Below are 20,401 nucleotides of genomic sequence, written 5' to 3' on the forward strand. Positions count from 1 at the left end.
CAGGGCCTGACCCCAGGACCCCTGGACCACAACCCGAGCCAAAGGCAGAGGCCTCAACCCACTGAGTCACTCAGGCGCCCCCAATTTTTTAAAATATTTAATTTATTTATTTCTCAGAGTGAACACAGGCAGAGGCAGAGGGAGATGCAGGCTCCCCGCTGAGCAAGGAGCCCGATGTGGGACTTGATCCCAGGACGCTGGGATCATGACCTGAGTGGAAGGCAGCCGCTTAACCCACTGAGCCACCCAGGCATCCCTGGGTATTCATTCTTAAACGTATTACAAGTATTTTGATCTGTCTTATCATTTATCATCTGTTCCTCCATAGGAAAAGTTTTTCCTTTTCCATGGGGTCAAGTCTGTTGACCTTCTTTCTTACAGTTTCAGAATTTTCTGTCAAATGTAGAAAAGCTTCCCTTACTCTTGCATTCCACAGTTATCTGTTCCAGCTCATGAACAGTTCTTAGCCATCCACTGTCCCGCCAGCCGCGGGGTCTGTCAATGCCCAGCACAGTTTTCCAGCCCCAAGGCAGAGCTCGGCCCCCTAGAGTCCCAGGGCCGGGCTAGACCCTGAAGCTGCTGGGTGCCCAGCCCTGGCCCCAAGCTCTTCTCCAACTCTGCGGCCACCCGGGGAGCTGCAGCCTGGATGGCATCCTGGATGCTATGTAAGTCCCAATGGGTCCTCAGGAGGGCATCGTCTAGGGTGAAAAAGCCATCCCGTGTGCGCCGCACTTGGGAGCAGACGGCGGTGGTCTTCAGCTCCAGGCCGATCTCATGCACCAGCCTTCTCAGCTGCTTCTGTGTCTCATGCATGCACTGCACCTCTGTCAGGGACACACAACAGATCCAAAGGCTGGGCGCACAGCCTCCGGTTATCTGATCTAGATTGGCACGGTGATACCTCTTGGCTATGTGATCACCTTAACCGATGACCAAGCTCTCCTGGGCTTTGCTATTCAAAGCACAGCCCAGAGGCCAGCCCTGAAGGTTGATTAGATGTGCAGAGCCTTGGGTTCCACCCAGACCTGCAGTATCAGAGTTTGCTCCCCATCCCCCAACACCTCCAGGGGATTTGTGCACAGGTTAACTTCCAGAAGGCAGCTCTAGTCTAAGACTCAAGGCTCATCTGTAAATGGGTGGTGAGGAATCTTAAGAGATAATGCACTCAAGGTGCTTATCATTGGGAGCCCTGCTCAGCACTCAAGGAGCCCTTATGAGTAAGGAGGAGGGAGAAGGAAGGAGGGAGGGGCTGAGCTGGGTGGGACTGGGGAGGTGAAGGCGCTATCTGATGGCCCACGGCAACTTGAAACATTGGGACACACTGGAAATGAACCACTAAGTATAAACTTGCTCGCTAAGGCGTCAAAGCTAACTTGGCAGCAGATAGGACAGGATTTGGTCTGTGTGCTCTGTGATGGGCCAAGACCGAGAAGGCAGCTGGCCGCTGGTGCCATAGCCAGCAGACACCAGAGCGGGCATGGGCTGGCCTCTGCAAGGGCATTCCACAGTGACTCCCCAAACCCAGGAGCCCCGTCTCATGCTCCAACTTCCTGGGGCAACTTACGTATGAGGAATTCTGGAGGCGCGAAGTGGATGCACTGGATGGCCGTTACCAGCATCGGGGACTTGTTCACGGGCCGGATCAAGCCTCTCACAGCCATCTCATAGGCCTCCTGGGTCTGCAAGTCCAGGCTGGAGTACCTGAGGATCAGAAGAAGGCTGGCGTGGGATGGGGAGCCGGGCCCAGTTTACCCCTGGCCCTGCCCCGCTCATGAAGAGCTTTCCTGAAGCTTTTCCTTCACTTTCCATCTTCCCTGCCCCTCCAGTGCCCTCTTCTCTGTCCCCTCCAATCCCTAAACGCAGGCTCTGGCCTCCTCTGCAGTCTCCCTAGCTTCCAGTCTAGGGCATTGTGCCTGCTCCTGCCCACTGGCTCTAGGTCATGTGATCTGGGTTCCCGGCTTCCCTCTCCACTAAATCATAAACTCTTACTGAGGCTAGCTGGGGTCTCTTGATCCCCCCTGGCCTCCCCAGGGGCTGGCCTGGCACAAAGAAACACTTCTGGCTGCTGTGGAAGCAGGGGCTGGTCCATGTCTGCTTTCTGGCTCCAAAAAGAAAAGTCCTTAGAATCTGCCCCAGGGTGGGCGGAGCCTACAGGGAGCCCAGTGGGCACTTCTCACTTCTTACTCTCCCAGAACCCCTTCAAGGGCCCCTTTCAGCAGAGTGTGGATGGGGCCCCACTTACATCACCAGGGCCTTCTGATGGGAACCCTGGATCAGGGCCAGGATTCGGTCCAGCTTCTCTCTGGTCACATGATCTGGAAAAGCCGGGGGATGGTCAGCGCCCAAGTGCCTGCCGAGGACAGGCCACAACAAACTGGCATACTCCCTTCCCTCAAACCAGCCCCATCCTTGGAACCTGGAGGGGCCCCGGGGCATCCTCTGGTCCCAGGGGTCCCGCTCAGGGGCTTGAGAGTCCTTTGAAACTCTTAGGAAAGCCCAGGACCCTCTTCTCAGAAAGTTATGCTTCAACTCAGCATTGTGAGGACAATTTTAAGGGGCTCACAGACTCCAACTTAAGAATACTTTCTTCGGTTAAGGAGGCTCAAAGCCGTACTATGGCTTATCCAACATTCTAAGCCAGGTCCCCTGAGCCCCAGTCTGGTTTTTTTTTTTATGCCAGGGACCCTGGGAGGGAGAGTGCCATCTGTCTGAACGTAGACACAGATGGCAAGAGGCTCTGCCTGCTGGTCCCACTGAGTGACTAGGGCAGGCAGCAGCTGAGCCTGGGGATTCTCACAGAATGCTAGGAGGCTGACCCTGGGGCCCAGCTGGGCCAGAGTTCTGAGCACAGGTGTGGTGACCAAAGGCCTGCCAGCTCATGAAGGGCCTAGACCTCTTATCTCCTCTGTCTGGCTTTCTTCATGCTGCTGTCCTACCTGAAATGGACCCACTATGACTGCCTCCTCCCTCCTTCTTGACAGCCCAACTCAAATGCAGCCTCCTCCAGAAAGCCCTCCTGGAGCATGTCACTTCTTTATCCTGCCTCCTGCTGCTCTGCCCTTGGGTTTCTGCCCAGCATTTAATTTGCTTTGGTTTGGGACGTCGGGGTGGCTTAGTCGGTCAAGTGTCTGCCTTCAGCTTAGGGCATGGTCCCAGGGTCCCAGGATCGAGACCCACATCGGGCTCCCTGCTCAATGGGGAGCCTGCTTCTCCCTCTGCCTGCAGCTCCTCCTGCTTGTGCTCTTTTTCTCTCTCTCAGATAAATTTTAAAAAATTTTTTTTAATTTACTTTGGTTTTCACATTACTTTTTAGTTATATAATTGACATACGGTTCTTCTTTAAGAAACACGTTTTTAGGGGCACCTGGGTGGCTCACTGGGTTAAGACTCTGCCTTCAGCTCAGGTCATGATCTCAGGGTCCTGGGATGGAGCCCCAAGTCGGGCTCTCTGCTCAGCAGAGAGCCTGCTTCCCTCTCTCTCTGCCTGCCTCTCTGCCTACTTGTGATCTCTCTCTCTGTCAAATAAGTAAAATTTAAAAAAAAAAAAAAAAAGGAAACCAAACCAAAAAAAAAAATTTTTTTTTACAAGATTTATTTGAGAGAGCAAGCACGTGCATACAGGAAGAAGGGGGAGAGGGAGAGGATCTTAAGTAGGCACCCCTCTTCTTTAAGATTTAGATCAGGGGGCACCCGGGCAGCTCAGTGGGTTAAGTATCCAACTCTTGATTTCTGCTGAGGTCGAGATCTCAGGGTTGTGACATCAAGCCCTGTACCGGGCTCCACGCTCAGTATGGAGCCTGCTTAAGATCATCTCCCTTTGCCCCTTCTCCCTGAATGCACATCCCTCTCTCTCTCTCCCCCTCTCAAATAAATAAATGAATAAATAAAACCTTAAAAGAAAAGAAAAAAGAAAGAAATTTAGCTCAGCATTAACAAGCATCTCCCCTCCTCCAAATTTCCGCTTCTTCCCAATCTGTCAACTTGGTAACTGTTTCTGGACGTGTTTTGGATGCTGACACACCCACCCGTACAGATGACATAGTGTTACTCTGCCACGGTCTTAATCCTATGCTGAAGATGCAGAGGCGTGTCACCTGTCCCTGCTAGACTGAGTTCACTGAGCCTGGGGACCCCATCTGGGTCTGGGTCATATATCTGGGTCATATATCTGCCCCTCAAGAGCCTGGCCCATGGCTGGTGCCCAAAAACATCTGTCAAATAAAAAAATGTAATTGGGGGCGTCTGGGCGGCTCAGTTGGTTAATCTTCTGCCTTCGGCTCAGGTCACAATCCCAGGGTCTCGAGATCAAGCCCTGCATCCGGTTCTTCGCTCAGCAGGGAGTCTGCTTCTCCCTCTTTCTCTGTCTGCCACTCTGCCTACTTGTGCTCTCTCTCTGTCAAACAAATAAAATCTAAAACAAAACAAAAAAAACCCATAATTGATCTTATAGAAAGTGTTAGAACATTGGGAGTGTAAGAAGTGAAGAATGAGCCATTCAACCATCCATCCATCCACCTACCTACCCCCCTGCCACCTCCCATGTCCCAGGCTCTGCACTGCGTGTAACCACAGGCATGGAATGACATGGTCCCTGCTCCCACCGGGACAGTGTGGGGTGGGAAAACAGATAATAAATAATCACTAATCATGGGGCACCTGGGTGGCTCAGTCAGTCGAGCATCTAACTCCTGATTTTGGCTCAGGTCATGATCGCGGGGTCATGGGATGGAGCCCCGCATCGAGCTCTGCACCCTGAGCGTGGAGTCTGCTTGAGATTCTCTCTCCCTTGCCGCGTCTGCCCTTCCTCCCACTCTCTGTCTCTAATAAATAAACTTTAAGAAATCACTCATCATTAGTTGGTTCCTGTTCTCAGAGCCCATCTAGTTCATCTGGGGTTAGAGGAGATTCCCTGGGGAGGTGACATTTGTGCCAGGCCGGGAGGCAGAGGGAGCACAGGGCAATTGTACCTACAAGATAGAACGATGTGCCCGGAGGCCCCCAACAGCCAGCCTGAGCGTGCTGGAGTTGGCAGGACCTGCGTGGCCGGCGTGGGGGTGGGGAAGGCAGAGCAAGCGCGAAGGCAGCCACAGCCGCTCTCCTCCCACCGCCCTGGACTCCTGCGGGCTCTCACCGTATGTTGACTTCTCTACCAGCCGCCCCTCGTCGCAGAAGTCATCTGTGGCTTTGCCCAGGAGGCCCCGTACTGTGTAATCCTGCAGGGGCAGGGAAGGAAAGATGTGCTCAGAGTCCCTGCTCACCCTTAGCACCGAGGAGGGAGGTGCGCCCAGCAGCTCCCACCCCCGACCTTCTAGACAGGCTGCAGATGGGGGGTCCTCAGGTCTCCTCGCAGGGAGCCAGGCACTCAGCCCCCACCCAGCCACCCCACTGTCCCCCCCAGGAAGGGTGCCAGACTCCCCTTTGACAGCAAGCACCTGCCCACAAAGGGCGGTGACCACCCCGTGCCTCCACGTCTCTCCTCTCTAACGAGACCTGACAACTTCACAACCCGGTTGGCTTCTCCCCAGCCTCCAAATACGATCTGTGTGGCTAGCAGCCTCTGCCACACAGAAGTGATGACAGAAGCAGCGATAATAATTTACGGAGCATTTACCATGCGCCAGTGACTGTGCTAAGTACAGTGCATGTAACTTAAACTTCAGAGGGACCCTAGAGAGGAGGTACTATTAGCACTCCCATTTTACAGATGAGGAAATGGAGGAACACGGATGTTAAGTCATCCACCCAGGGACCCACAGCTGGCAGAGGGGCAGAAGTCGGTTTCAAAAGGAAGCCATCTGGCTCCAGAATCTGTGCTCTTAACCGTTAAAAATGGAGGCTCCCTAACACAGCACCTCTGTCCCCACTCATGGTGCCAGACTCCACACGGCCCCAGCCCAGAGACAAGCTCCCTGATGCCTGGATGGTGACGTCCACCTCTCAGTTTTGGGGGGGGGGGGGCGGGGACGGAGTGGTGTCACGATCAGGCTCTGGGGTTGGACAGATCCAGGTGCAAATCGCAGTTCTGTTCCTTACAGGCTACGCGACCCTGAGCAAATGACATCCCCTCTCTGTGCCTCAGTGGTCTCATCGGTGAGTTGGGTGAACAGCAGATCCCACTTTGTGGGGAAGTGGTGAGGCACCCATGAGGGAATCCACGTGCAGTGCTCAGCACAGAGCGGACGGTATGCTGTAAGGCTAGAGGTCATTACCACGCTATCCCTACAGTCTCCTCCAGCACCGGGCCGTGTGTTACCCCATGGAGTCCTCTCAGCTTCAGATTTCCTGCCAGTGAGCCCCAGGGAAAGGACCGGGGGCTGAATGAGCTGTCCGCAGCGCCCCCATACCTTGGTGAGGTGAGCGTTGTACATGCTGGTGAGAAGTCTGCGTCCATGTCCCACGCCGAGCACTGGAACACACCCAGGCTGATCTCACACCTGCCTCCCCCCTTCCCGTTGCCCTGGGACCTCCAGCCCCCACAACCACCACCCACATACTTCCATCTCCGATGCTACTAAAGCCAGCCAGAGCACAAGGACAGTTTCTTCTACAGGGAGCAAGTGAGCTCCCCTGGGGAAGATATGAAAATGTAGGTTTCGGGGCCCGCCCATTTATACTGACTCTGACTCATGGAGGGGAGGGGCTTCGATCCTTAGTAAGTGCCCCAGGGAGTTCTGATCCACTCAAAAGAAACACACCAGTGGCTCAGTCACACAGACCTGCCCTCAAATCTGGGGTGGCTCTAAGCATGTCCATTAGCCTCCTTGGGCCTCAGGCTCCCCATCTGTAAAATGGGGATACAAGATACTGTCTGATCACTGTGTGTGTTGTGAACACTGAGGCAATGCGCAGGAAGTAGTAAGCATAAAGGAAGGGCCCAATAAAGGGGCATTGTGGCCGCTCCCTGCCTCTTCCTGCCTGTTTCTCCCTCTGGCTGAAGGAGAGAATGACCCTCCATTCACTCCTGGAGCGGGAGGACAGGGAGAGGGAGCATGAGATCATGTCGGCCTGCCTGTGCCCCAGGAAGCGAGACAAGGGGGCTGGGACTCCCGCGCATGGAGGATGTGGCCACCGCCTGACCCTAGGGACACAGATGGCTCATGACTCAGGGCTTTGTGTGTCCAGCCCCAGCAACGTTCAGACCCTGGCCAGTGGGGCCAGAGTCACGCGCTTGGCTACCCCACACAAGTGATGACAGTTTTTGCTCCCTGGACCAGGGGCGGTCACTAGCCATGTGACCCACACCCAGTCACCTAAGCTCCTGGACCCTTCTTTTCTTCGTGAAAATCATAAACTACCTACCTAATAAGGTTGTCATGAAAACACGTGTGTAAAGGGCTTCATACTGCATGTGACACGCAGACATCACTTGATAAAGGTGGACAATTACGACATCCCCCCTTCTACTAGCTGACCAGACTTGGGGCAGGAAGCAGGGAAGGCAGGCAGTGGCAGGCAATGGCTGTCAGGCTGGAAGTGGGCGGGGTTCATGGTAACTCGCCCCCAACCCCTCACCTCCCCCCACTCCCAGGGTCTTCTCCCAAGACTGTACCACTGCACCCCCGGGCTCACCACATCACCTACCAAGCACCCCAGATGCTTGGGCATCCAGACGGTGTCCCACGCCAATCTTCAGGCTGGTGAGTGCTGGTCCACAGACTAGAAACAAACAGGGTCCCTTTGCTCCCTGGATTGCTGGATCCAGCCTCCAGGATGACTTCAGCCTACATCATGGCTTCATTCCTAGGATGTAGCCTCATGGAGCCCAAACGAAGAGCAGTTTGGACTCTCAGGCTTCCCCACGGCAGAATCTGGGGCCTAGAACCATTTCCTCAGTTCCCTAACTCCAGAAAAAGGGCCTGTTACTCTGCCTATCATTGCTCCCCCGGTGAGAGGCTTTGAGGGGACTAGGCAGAACACTGGGACGCAACTTTCCTACTCAGCTGCAGCAGAAGGACAGTCCTGGTCACCCCGGTAAGAAAATGGAGCTGGAAAGTTCCTGAAGGCGGGGTATGGGCCCCAAGTTCTAACCCTAAGCCCAGAACTCACCAGGTGCTCAGGAAATAACTAATGAGGGATGCCTGGGTGGCTCAGTTGGTTAAGCGTCTGCCTTCGGCTCAGATCATGATCCCAGGGTCCTAGGATCCAGTCCCACACTGGGCTTCTTGCTCAGCAGGGAGTCTGGCTTCTCCCTCTGCCTCTCCCCCTGCTCACACTCTCTAATAAATAAACCAAATCTTTAAAAAAAATTAAAATAAAAACATTTTTTAAAATGTGCATCAATTATACCTCAATGACGCTATTAAAAAAAAAAAAAAAAAGAACGTATGTAGGAATGAGCCAGAAGCATATACACTTCCACAGAACAAGAGGTATCCGGGGGAAGGATACGGGATGGTTAAGTGCCTACTGAATCCAGGCTTTGTTATTTAATGTCAACACTGAGCCTCAGTTTCCTCATTTGTGAAATGAGAACCGGACCCACCTCATATGGTGGTGAAGATTTAATGAAATGGTACTTGGTAAAAGCTTAACATGGTATCTAGTACAGGAGAGATTCTCAGTACATACTTGTTACTGTTATACTGTAGAGTCACCAAATATCACTGCCAAAGGGATTTTAGTAGTTTCTGGCTGAATCCCTCAGTTTTCCTATTCTTGTCTAGTAACAGGGAGCTCATTACAACTAGTTCCATTCTTGGGCAGCTTTGCTGACTAAAAAAGTCACTCTTGGGGTGCCTGGGTGGCTCAGTGGGTTAAAGCCTCTGCCTTCAGCTCAGGTCATGATCCCAGGGTCCTGGGATCGAGCCCCGCATCGGGCTCTCTGCTTGGCGGGGACCCTGCTTCCCCTTCTCTCTCTGCCTGCCTCTCTGCCTACTTGTGATCTCTGCCAAATAAATAAACAAAATCTTTAAAAAAATAAAAAAGTCACTCTTTCCCAAGAGACCCAAAGTCCCGCCTTAGGACTTCTACCTGAGAGTCTCAATTCCCATCTGGAATCCCAGCACAGTTAAAAGGGCCAGCAAGCTACAGTCCAAGCCAAATCCTCAAGCCTGTTTTTTCAATGGCCCACGAGTTAAATTTTTTTTTTCATTTTTCAATGATCCCCCTAAAATCAAGAAAATAATATTTTGTGACATAGGAAAATTATATGAAACTCAAATGTCACTTTCCATAAATAAAGTTCTATTGGAACACAGCCAGGCTCACTGCATTCCATATTGCCTACGGGTTCTTTGCACTACAACGGCAGAATCTGGCCTGCAAAGCCTAAAATATTTGCTATCTGGACCTTTTGCAGGAAAATTTGCCTATTCCCGGTCAAATAAACCCTTCATCCCCGCTGTGGCCTTTCAAAAGACAAGAGTCTGAGCACGGACAGGGACAGTGACTCTGAGCACAGACTGCCTGGGAAATGACACCCAGGCCCCTGCCTCAATGTGCCTTACCCAGCGGATGGTTGGTGAGGGTGGGCACACTGGTGGCGGTGAGAGTAAGCGCCTTCTCTTCACCGTCCCCCACGGGGCCCAGCAGGAAACGAACACGCTGCTCAGGAGCGGGAGCCTTCCCAGCATTGACACCTGAGTACACAAAGGTCAAGACATCAGGTCAGTTCTGTCCAGACACCTGGGGCAGGTGAGACCGGGAGGTACGGAGATGTGGAAGAGAAAGTCCACGATGTAGCGAACAGCAGCAGTTAAGAAACAGGCGCGGGTTCAAAATATGACTCTATTACCTATGACACCAGACAATACTGTTTAGCCAGCTGAACGCAGGGGAAAGTGAGGAATAACGGAGTGTACTGACTCCTTGATTAGGAAAGCGCTCGGCCCAGAGGACTGGGTCACATGACTTCATTTTGCCGGGAGGATCGGAAGCAGAGATGGACCCTCGGGAGAACAGGAGCAGGATCGTGGGTCTGCTTCGAGGGGCTCACCCTTCAGAAGCTGCAGCTCCACGGTGTCCCTCACGTGCTTCCATTTTAGCCCTGGGGGCTTGTAGACCGCGAAGAGCCCGTGCAGCCGCGCCAGGCCGCGGGACCCCATGCCCGCTGCCCGCGCGTCGCCGACTGGTGAAATAGCTGCACCCGAAACGGAAGTGCCGTACGGTCCCTCTCCCAAATGTGGTCGGGACCATGGGTGCCGCCATGTTTCTTAGCCGGAAGAGGTTCACGTCTTATTGGCCTCGGGGAAAACGCGCGGAAGAGAGGACAGTAGGGCCCGACGCTGAACCCCGAGCGGGGATCACTTGGGGACCCTTTCTGGGAGTGAGGGGAAATGGGGAGAGTTTTGCTTCGGTGGGAATAGATGGTAGACAGGTCGCCTGGGTTTCCTTCTCATACTGAGCGATAGGGCCCTCTCCTGTCCGTGCTACGATTTTTCCTCCCTCAAAGGCCCTTCTGGGCGCTCCGCGGCCGGAGAGGTTTGCAGCTTCGGCGCTGCCCGCGCCCCTTCCCGCGGCCGCCGGCGGGTGCCCGCTGCCATGGCGACGCTGCTGCGCTCGGCCCTGCGCCCTCTCCGCGCGCTCGGCGGCCCCCGGGGACCGGCTGCAGGCAAGTGGCGGAGGCGGGAAGGGAGGCCTGGGGTGCGGGGCTCTTCTGACCGCGGCCTTTTCCTCGCCCAGTAGATGTGCCGCTCCGAGGCGTGCGCCATGGCGCCGGCCTGCTCTACCCCGGGCACATCCCCACCTCCCCGCTGCAGAAGGCGCTCCTGGCCGCCGGCTCGGCGGGAATGGCTCTCTATAACCCGTACCGCCACGGTAAGGTCGCCCGCGTCCGACGCTCCCGGGAGGGCAGCGGGGGCTAGGCGCGCGCCCTTGGCCTGGGGAACCTGGGCAGGTGCCGGCCCCTTCCTCTACCCGCCCCCTAGGGGTAACTGGAGAATAGACTAGGTCTGGGTTCCCAAACCTGGCTGCATCCCATCACCACGCGCAAGGTTCACAAAAAGGCAGATGCCCGAGTCCCACCCTGAGCTCAGTCGGAATCAGCCCGAGCCTGGGCAGGGGAGGGAAGGGCCAGCATTTTTAAAGTTATTTTTAAAAATAACCACCTACCGGAAGATTCTGTCAACCAGCCACATTGAGAAACCCGTGGACTAAATAGATGATTTACAAAGTGCGTTATAACATACATCAAATTATAACATTCTACTAAATATTCAAGTTTATAAGGTCAGACACCCCGACTGCCCTGTTGCACTGTTCTCAGAAGTATTTTAGGTTGTGCCTGGCACATAGCAGATGCTCAATAAATGTTTGCTGGATGTATGACTGGAACATCTTTGGGTTCTACAGTAGTTTTCTCATTCTCAGGATTCTAAGTCTGGAAAGTATTATTTCTTCTACGAATAGAAATGACGGTGCTAATTGTTCACTGACCCCATATGCCAACTGCTCCCTGAACTAAATGTTTTATTTGCACGAGGTTCTTGATTTTTCACATTAACCCTCTAAGAAGGGTGTTCTCCACATTTCATACATTAGTACCCTGAGGCTTGGAAATGTGAAGCATTTTGCACAAGTTCACTTAGACAGGGATTGTACCTAAACCCAAACCTAGCACTCTTGATTTCAAAGCCTGTGATCAATGGAGGCATGATATTCTGTTGTAATAATGGGTGTAAAAGTGACTTATAAACTTGAGTGCTGTCCTAACCAGAGCCATCTCAGCCCGTTAGATTAATAACAATGATAATGATGATAGGTACATACGTTGAGCCCTTACTGTGTGCCACGTGATTTGCTAAATGTTTAACGTGCATCCTTGTAACTAAGAGATAAGTTTTTGGTTTATCATGTAGGAGACAGGCTCAGGCCAGGTCCAGTAACTTACCTAAGATCATATCTTCCATTTGTCCCCATTTCTTTGCTTTTAGACATGGTCGCAGTTCTAGGGGAGACCACAGGACACTGTGCCCTGAAGGTCCTCAGAGACCAGATGAGGAAGGATCCAGAGGGTGCCGAGATCCTGCAGTAGGTCCCAGCTGTACCTGGGGGGCTGGGGACATTCTCTGGGGATCCTGACCTCTCTGGAGTCACACTGTATTCCTCTAGGGAGCTCTTCTTGATGTCCTGGCCATGTGCACATGGTGGGCACTGCCCAGCTCCATGGTTGCCATTCATATATACACTATGATGACCTGTGGGTAGTGCAATGTGGTGGCCTCAGCCTAGATCGCACCATAGAGCCCTCTGCCTTCCCTTAGATCCCATAACAGGCTAGCTATAACCCCTGCCCCTGCAGTGCCCTTTGTGAGTACCTGGATCACACCTGAGGCTTGCTTGCTCCTGCGATTATGCCCCTGCAGGCCGGAACCATGACCTTAGCTTGTGGTGGTCTCCTCAGTCCCTGCCACCGTCCTGGCTAGAAGCAGGTGCTGCAGTAGGATTTGTGGCCCCTTTGTTGCTCTCTGCTGCTTCGCCTCCCATACCCTTGCTCTAGCTGGACCTCTCACCTGCCTTTGCAGCTGCCCTCCCAGTACCTAAGTCGTGCCTTCTGCCTTGCAGGGAGCGTCCCCGGATCTCACTGTCCACCCTTGACCTAGACAAGCTCCGTAGTCTGCCTGAGGGCTCCCTTGGCCAAGAGTATCTCCGTTTCCTGGATGTTAATGTGAGTTTAGTTTCCAGCTTCTGTGCATTTGGCAATCCCTGGGAAAGGCAGAGAAGGGCATGGGAGTGACATCCTGAGGAAGAGGAGTCCTGAGTGGCCACCGTGGCCAGGTGTGCTTTTTGTCTCTTGTCCCAAGGCTTTGTCGTCCAAGCAATAGTACTGGCCAGTATCTAATAGCCGCTTACTGGGTGTCAGTTGCCAGGCTCATACCTGATCTTGCTGAACCCTCCCAGCAAGAAGGTTCATGCTTGACCCTCCCTGTTGAGTATGTCCTATTATTATCCCCTTTAATAGGTGAAGAAATGAGGCTCAGAGCCCTTAAGCAACTTGGTGATTCTATACAGCCAGTATGAATTCATACTCACTTACTGCCTTTTTTTTTTTTTTAAGATTTTATTTTTAAGTCTGTCTCTATACCCAGTGTGGGGCTTGAACTCACAGCCCCGAGATCAAAAGTTGCGTGCTCCACTGACTAAGCCAGTCAGGCGTCCCCAGATCATGCTTTTATCTGCTGTATTACGTCCCCCTGTTTCAGAGACAGTGCTTTCCCCAGGGTATGACAGGTTGTGGCAGTCTCTGCCCCAGGCAGGGAGGAGAGAGTCCCAAATCCTGAGGAACTCATCACGCGTTCAGGATCTGCCATGTGCCACCCATCGTTCCAGGAGCTAGGGATAGAATGGTGAACTAGACAAAGTCCTGCTCTTGTGCCACTAATACTCTGGTTTGGGGAGGAAATCAAGTAATAGAAGAAAAAATTTCATATAAAAATTCAGGTCAAATATTTATTGACTACTTGGAATCTACAACACTGTTCTCAGTAATTGAGATACAGTGAATGTACTTGAGAGAACGAGAGAGAGCACGAGTTGGGGGGGAACGAGAGGGAAAAGGAGAAGCAGGTCCCCCACTGAGCTGGGAGCTCGACGCGGGACTCGGTGCCAGGAACCTGAGATCCTGACCCGAGCCAAAGGCAGATGCTTAACCCAGGCGCCCCAGAAACAGATAATTCTCTGTTTGTAGGGGCTGCCCGGTGCTTTCCGGGATGGTTGGCTACATCCCTGGCCTCTCTCCATGGCTGCGGGTAGCATTCCCACTAAGTCACGACAGCCATGAATCTCTGCAGACATGGCAAATATCCCCCAGGGGGCGGTTAAGAAGCTACTGCTCTAGAAGATTATTTGTCCCTGAGATAATAATTTGCTCCCCATACTCTCCGACACTTGCTCCTACCCCATTTCCCACCATCTCCTCAGATTTCACCAGGAAGCAAGTTACTTCATCCATGGGAAACCCACCAGGGTGGCCGCCTTCTTCTGAAGTCCCCAGAGCCTTTCCTCTCGTTGCCGTGGAGGGGATGGGACGGCCAGGGCCTCCCTGGGCACCCTGCCCAGTCTCAGCATTAGTTGTGATAATAGCCATAGCGATTGTGACACTTGTAGGGCACTGAAACCAGCAGCCCACAGAATGTGAAGGAACACCTTTGTCCCAGCAGAGGTTGAGATCAGAGTTCAAGGTAAGGCCACCCTCTCTGAGGCTGTCATTGGTGGGGGGGTATGGTCATCTTGTGGCATCAAGATTATGGACCTGGGCTCTAGAGTTAAGAGTAGCCTGAATTAGAATCCTACCTCTCTTCTCAGCTTTATGGCCCTGGGCAGATCATTTGACCTCTTTGAGCTTCCTAGTCCTTATCTGAAGGCAGGGGACCTAATGTTTATCTTCCAGGGCACTTGCGTGGCTTATAATTAATGGATGTTAAGGCTGTTGGCTTTGGAATCCAGTTGACTTTGTTTCAAATCCTGATTCAGCCACTTGCTTAGCTGTGTGATGTTGGGCAACTCACTCAACTTCTCTGAACCTCATCTTTCTTATCTTTAACTGAGGGTCCTAAAGTGTCTATCCCCAGATGATTGCGAGGAAGCCTTATGATGACATATGTAAAGGACATCATAGAGTGCTGGCACATAGTAGGTACTCCGTAAATGTCACTGCTGTCACTCTGATCACCCTCAGCTTCACACGGCATGTAGAACTCCCTGGAGAAGAAATTAGGAACCAGGACCCAGTGAGATCACAGAGCACAGATGAAGGCACTGAGCCAGCAGCCCGAAAGCAATGAAACCACCAAATCCTTTGGGCTCTAGACAGGCTGACACCATGCTTGGGGAACAGGAACACTAGGCTGCTCCCGTTCTGCATGGGTGCTGCTGAGGACTCAGAGAGGCAGTGGGTGTGTCACAGAGAGACAGTTGACATCCCTTCCTGGGGTCAGAAAAGTCCCTGGCAGTACAGCAGTGAACAAAGCAGCCAGCAGTCGTGGGCAGCCGAAAGGCCGCTACAGCAGTGCTCACAGAAAGCGAACCACAAGCCGATAGGTCACTTCCAAGCTGTTAGTCACTTCAGTAAAAGCAAAAAGAAACATGTTAGTAGCCTATTTTTTTTTTAACCCAGCGTACTGACAATACTGTCATTTCAACATGTAATCGCTATTTCTGAATTACTGAGATTTCATTGTTCTCTTCACACCAAGTCTTCGAAACCCGGTGTGCATTTGATGCCTACCACAGCATAGCTAGGTTGGAGCTGTCACATTTCCAGACTCGGTGGCCACGTGGGGTGAGTGGCTGCTGTGGTGGAAAGTCCGAGTCTAGAAGAGGGGCATGTGCACTGCACATCACAAGGCATGGAACACTGTAAGAGACGATAATGTGGACCTGAGCAGTCTGAGGGTCATGGACTGCCTCCCTGCAGTGGGGACACTTAAGGCAAGTCAGAAAGGACAGGTGGGGAGCGCCTGGGTGGCTCAGTGGGTTCAGCCTCTGCCTTCGACTCAGATCGTGATCTCTGGATCCGGGGATCAAGGCCCGCATCAGGCTCTCTGCTCAGCGGGGAGCCTGCTTCCCCCTCTCTCTTAGCCTACTTGTGATCTCTCTCTCTCTGTCAAATAAGTAAAATCTTTAAGAAAAAAAAAAAAAGAAAGAAAGAAAGGACAGGTAGGCATTGTCAAGGTGAAGCTGCGGGTGGTGGGGGCGAGCACCCTAGGCTGGGAAAAGCTCATGTGAAGGATCGGGGCTGGGGCACCTGGCTCGCTCAGTCGGTGGAAAATGTGACTCTTGATCTTGGGTTTATGAGTTCAAGCCCCCCTGTTGGGTGTAGAGATTACTTAAAAAAATTAGGGACACCTGGGTGGCACAGTCCTTTAAGTGTCTGACCTTGGTTTTGGCTCAGGTTGTGATCTCAGGGTCCTGGGATCGAGCCCTGCATTGGGTTCCACACTTAGCACGGAGTCTATTTGGGATTCTCCCTCTCCCTCTGTCTCTCCTCGCGTGTGCACCCGCCATCTCTCTCTCTCTCTCTCTCTCTCAAATATATAAATAAATTTTATTTATTTGGGTGAGGGAGCAGCAGACTCCCCACTGAGCAGGGAGCCCATGTAGGACTCGATCCCAGGACCCCAGGATTATGACCTGAGCCCAAGGCAGATGCTCAACCAATTGAGCCACCCAGGCACCGCCCCCGCCCCCAAAATTAAATCTTTAAAATAGGAAGTATCAGGGGCCTTGGAAAATTATTTTTTCCTTTTTCTCCCCATTTTATTTCTACTTGTGGTTAAAAGAAACCACAATAATGGTTTTAACATAAGAGTTGTCATCTCAGGGGGGGCCTGGCTGGCCCAGTCAGAGGAGTGTGTGACTCTTGATCTCAGGGTTGTGAGTTCAAGCCCCACGCTGGGGGTAGAGTTTACCTTAAAGAAAAAGAAAAAAAAAGAGTTATCATCTTAACCATCTCAAGCGGACAGTTCAGTAGTGTTAAATATATTCACATTGCTGTGAAACCAACCTCCAGAGTTTTTCTGTCTTGTAAAACTGAAACCTTATCCCCTTAAGCACCCATCGCTTCCCCCTACTGCCTGGAGCTGTTTTGCCATAAATGCCAACAGGCTTGGACATTATGTGTGTCAGGGTAGGCCATGGGGGTGTCTGCCACTATGTTCCCTACCCGGGTACTCGTCCCCTGTTGCCCCGTGTAGGCAGAAATCATCCATGGTATGAGTTTGGTGGGAGTGATTGACAGTCAAGGAGAGGCTGGCTAGTTTGGCCTTGGGAACAGTTGGGAAGAGATCTAGGGGAGGTTCACGGTTGTCAGAGGGTCTCCCCAGATACCCGAGCACCCACCCGATTCGTGGATGACGAGGAGCTGGCCTATGTGATCCAGCGGTACCGGGAGATCCACGACATGCTCCACACCCTGCTGGGGATGCCCACCAACATCCTGGGTGAGTGGTGACCCCTGGCAGCCCTGGGGCGGGGGGGAAATGGGGTGCTAGCCAGCTTGTCCACCTGGGTCTGACACCCACCAGTCAGCTGGCTCAGTGCCTCATTTTCTGCTTTCTGAACATCTTGGTAGCATCTGTGCCATGCGTCCGCTCTCCATTCCACTGCCTCTGTGGTTCCTGAGCCGATGCAGCATCCAAGCATTGGGCTCCCTGCTCTCAAACCCGCCACACCTCCTACGGCCTATAGGAACCACCCTGGACTTCTCAGCCTGGCTTTTGGAGTCCTCTGCACTCTGAGCCCAAGCTTCCTTCCTAGCCCTTATCTCCTGCTCTTTCTTGGACCCTCTCCTTCACCCAAAGCCCAGCAGGGGCCAGGACTGGGCACGAGAGAGAGCAAAGAGGAGCAGATGCTTTGCTCTGTCCTGGCGGGAGCACCATGGCCTCTCCTCACCTCCCACCCCGTCCCTCGCCCTGCCCCCAGGGGAGATCGTGGTGAAGTGGTTTGAGGCTGTCCAGACCGGCCTGCCCATGTGCATCCTGGGTGCCCTCTTTGGACCGATCCGACTCAGTGCCCAGTAAGTGCTCAGGTGGCGAGGGGTTGAGGGAGAGCTCAGAGGAGCGGGGCTCTGGGAAAGGGACAAGCATGCAGCCTTCCCGAGCAGCCCCAGTGGTCCTCCAGGAAACCCGGGTAGAAAGATCGGGGCAGGAGGGTGCAGCTGGCCTGGCGCAGGGTCTCCAGGGCAATGAGGGAAGCCTTGATGTTTCACAGGACTCTAGGGTCTCCTGGGCCAGGCCTCAGTGTTGGGTCAGAACATGGAATGGGGGAGGGGGTCGCAAATCCAGTGTTGGTTCCTGGAGTTAGGTAGCCCTTGTTTAAATCTGGGCTTTGGCATATTCAAAATGTGTGGCTTTGGGCACAAGATTTTACCTGAGTTTCCGTTTCCTCATCTGCTGATGGGGATAATAACTACCTTCCTTTTAAGGTGTTTTTGAAGGCAGAAAATGCACATCAACTTCTGGGCATACAGCACACCCGGCCCTGTTGCCCTTATGTCTTTCTTCCTCTGCTGCCCCACAGGAGCCTGAGAGTGCTGGTTTCAGAGCTCATCCCATGGGCAGTTCAGAATGGGCGCAGAGCCCCGTGTGTCCTCAACCTGTACTACGAGCGGCGCTGGGAGCAGCCCCTGAGGGCTCTACGGGAGGAGCTGGGCATCACAGACCCCCCCAGCGTGCATATCAGGGGCCTGGCATAGGCCCTGAGCCGCTGCCCACACCCCCACCTTCCCTAGGGGCAGAGGACTGTTTGGCCATTACCTTTGTTCCTTTCCTTTGAACACTGACCCTCGGACATCCTTTGTCATAATTTGTCATAACCACTGATGAGTGGCTTTGAGGACCACCCGGGAGGGAGGAGGCAGAGCAGCAGGGCTCCCAGGAGAGCCAGAAGCTGCCCAAAGAGCACCGGGTGTGAGCGAGAATCTATCATCCAGCCTGATGCTGGGGTGTCTCAGGTCCACTGCTCCTCTTCTGGACCCGTCCTTGCCAACGAGGGTTTTCTGAGCACCAGGCTTGGTGTCCTCCAGGAGGAAGGGCTCTACCAGTTCCAAAGACCTGAGACGGGCAGGTCTCCACTGTCTGAATAAAGTCTGCCATCAGACCAAGTGTCCGCTTCTCCTGCCTTTGCCCCGTGCTGCCCATGGCTCGAGCCCCGGGGCACACATCCCCTCCAGCCTGAGCTTCAGCAACGTGTCCTCTTTCCTTTGGTCTGAAGTCAGCCAGACTGGGATTCCGATTCCTAATTCCTCCATCGTTTTCCAGCAGAGGGACTTAGGGCAAGTTTGTTCCCTTTCTCTCAGCCCATTTCATCATCAGTAAAAGGGGAAGAGAACCAACACCCACTTCCTAGCGTTCCTGCGAGGATTTTGGAAGGGCTTCAGAGAAAGGGCCCCCCAGGCAGAAAGCGATTATCGCAACTGTGTTCACAGGTGAGGAGGCACCTGTGAGGCTGCTGGTTCATTCTGGAATGGCACCTGGGCATTTTCTCTGGGGCAGGGCCAAGAAGTGGGGACAGGCAGGGTGAAAGGATCATGGCAGGAGCAGCTAGCCCTGTCTGGGGATTTAGAACCAGACACAGTCTCAGGATGGCAGAGCCTTTAGCGTTTGGGGGGGGCCAGCTCCCCACTGTATGGATAGGACAACTAAGGCCTAGAGATGGGCAAGGAATTGCCTGAACTAACTAGAACACGGGCCACAAGACTTCCTGGTTGGGCTTCCTGTGCCTCAGTTTCCCTATTCATAATAGGGGCTACGGTTTTATAGCTGTACTATGTGCCTAAGCAGTTGAGATACGTTATTGCATTGATGCCTCCAACAACCCAAAGAGATGTATTACTACTTGTGAGGCAATAGGAGCAGAGCTGGGACTAGAACCAGGGACTGTCTGAGACCTGCCCCACACTGCCAGCCCCGTGCCTCAGCCTACCTTGTGCCAGCCACATCCCAATGGGGGCTCCAGTGACGGAGGTGGGAGGCTGGAGGCCTACCTCGGATCCAGAGCTTTTTTAAGAGGGAAGCCTTGTCCTGAGCTCTTTGAATTTCTGCAGAAAGAGGAGGGATGAGCTTTCCAGACCTAATCCATCTTTGCACTATGGACCACCTTTCCAGATCTGCCATGTTTCCACAGCTTTCCAGAGTCCAGGCACCTCTACCCCCATATCAGTTAAAGTCAACCGTGCCAGATGCGGGGGGGAAAAGTCAGACTCACAGCATGCCTTCTCTGCCCAGCTGGGGAGTTCACCTGCTCCGGCCATTTAGTGCCTGAATAACCCTGAGACTTTACAGCATCGGCGAGATGGGCACTGGGCATCATGGTTAGCTGGGAATGGATGGAGTCTGGTCTCCAGATCTGAAGGTGGCATTTTTGCCACAGACTCATGACTGGCAAAAAGTTCTACTGGCAGTAGCTACCGCTTCCTTAGTTGTTACCACAGCCCATAAGTCTCTGCCAACCTCTACCTAGAAACTTCCATTCTTCATCTCCATAAACTATATTGGTCTTCTTCCTATCTTTGGGAATAGTGTTCTGTCCCCTGGTCATCACACGGCCAACGACCTGTCATTCACAGTTGTGCTCAAACGTCACCTCCTGGGAGAGGCCTTCCCTGGCCAGTCACTTGAAGAAGTGCCCTGCCCCTTGCTGCACACACCATGTCACCTCGTTTTCTCTCTGGCACTTACCACTCTGAAATGATCTTCCTTATTCATTTATTCCTGAGTTCTGTGTCAGCCCCAGGAGGGCAGGGAACCTGGTTCTTTCTGCTCACTGCTGGGAATAGTGCTTGGCCCACAGTAGGGGCTCACTGCTTCTTTAGTTGAAAGAGTGCACGCTGAGCCCGGAGCAGAGAACCCCACAAGAACCTCACTTCGTGGTAAAGACCGTGGGTCTCAGGTTTGGGGCGTGGACTCTCAAGTGACACAGCTGGGCTGTGGTGGAGCTTGTCCCTGGGACCCACGCGTCTTGAGTC

General features: G+C 53.1%; 2 protein-coding genes across 2 annotated transcripts; one reads left to right on the plus strand and one right to left on the minus strand.

Moving 5' to 3' along the window:
* Positions 1–415: 415 nt before the first annotated feature.
* TRUB2 (TruB pseudouridine synthase family member 2) lies at positions 416–10,087 on the minus strand. The gene is given in 9 exon segments (XM_080819426.1): positions 416–589; positions 592–824; positions 1,565–1,701; positions 2,243–2,315; positions 5,132–5,213; positions 6,345–6,406; positions 7,582–7,656; positions 9,447–9,578; positions 9,935–10,087. Coding segments are annotated over 9 exon segments (948 nt in total). The 5' UTR covers positions 10,044–10,087; the 3' UTR covers positions 416–544.
* Positions 10,088–10,195: 108 nt separating this feature from the next.
* On the plus strand, positions 10,196–18,536 carry COQ4 (coenzyme Q4). The gene is made up of 7 exons (XM_080820508.1): positions 10,196–10,549; positions 10,624–10,755; positions 11,871–11,967; positions 12,502–12,604; positions 16,748–16,877; positions 17,359–17,452; positions 17,956–18,536. The coding sequence occupies exons 1-7, from the start codon at positions 10,480–10,482 to the stop codon at positions 18,128–18,130; spliced, it is 801 nt and encodes a 266-aa protein (XP_080676634.1). The 5' UTR covers positions 10,196–10,479; the 3' UTR covers positions 18,131–18,536.
* The last annotated feature ends 1,865 nt before the right edge of the window (positions 18,537–20,401 follow it).

Source organism: Martes martes (genome assembly GCF_963455335.1).
Source record: "Martes martes genome assembly, chromosome: 12".
In the NCBI taxonomy this organism is placed as follows: Eukaryota; Metazoa; Chordata; class Mammalia; order Carnivora; family Mustelidae; genus Martes; species Martes martes.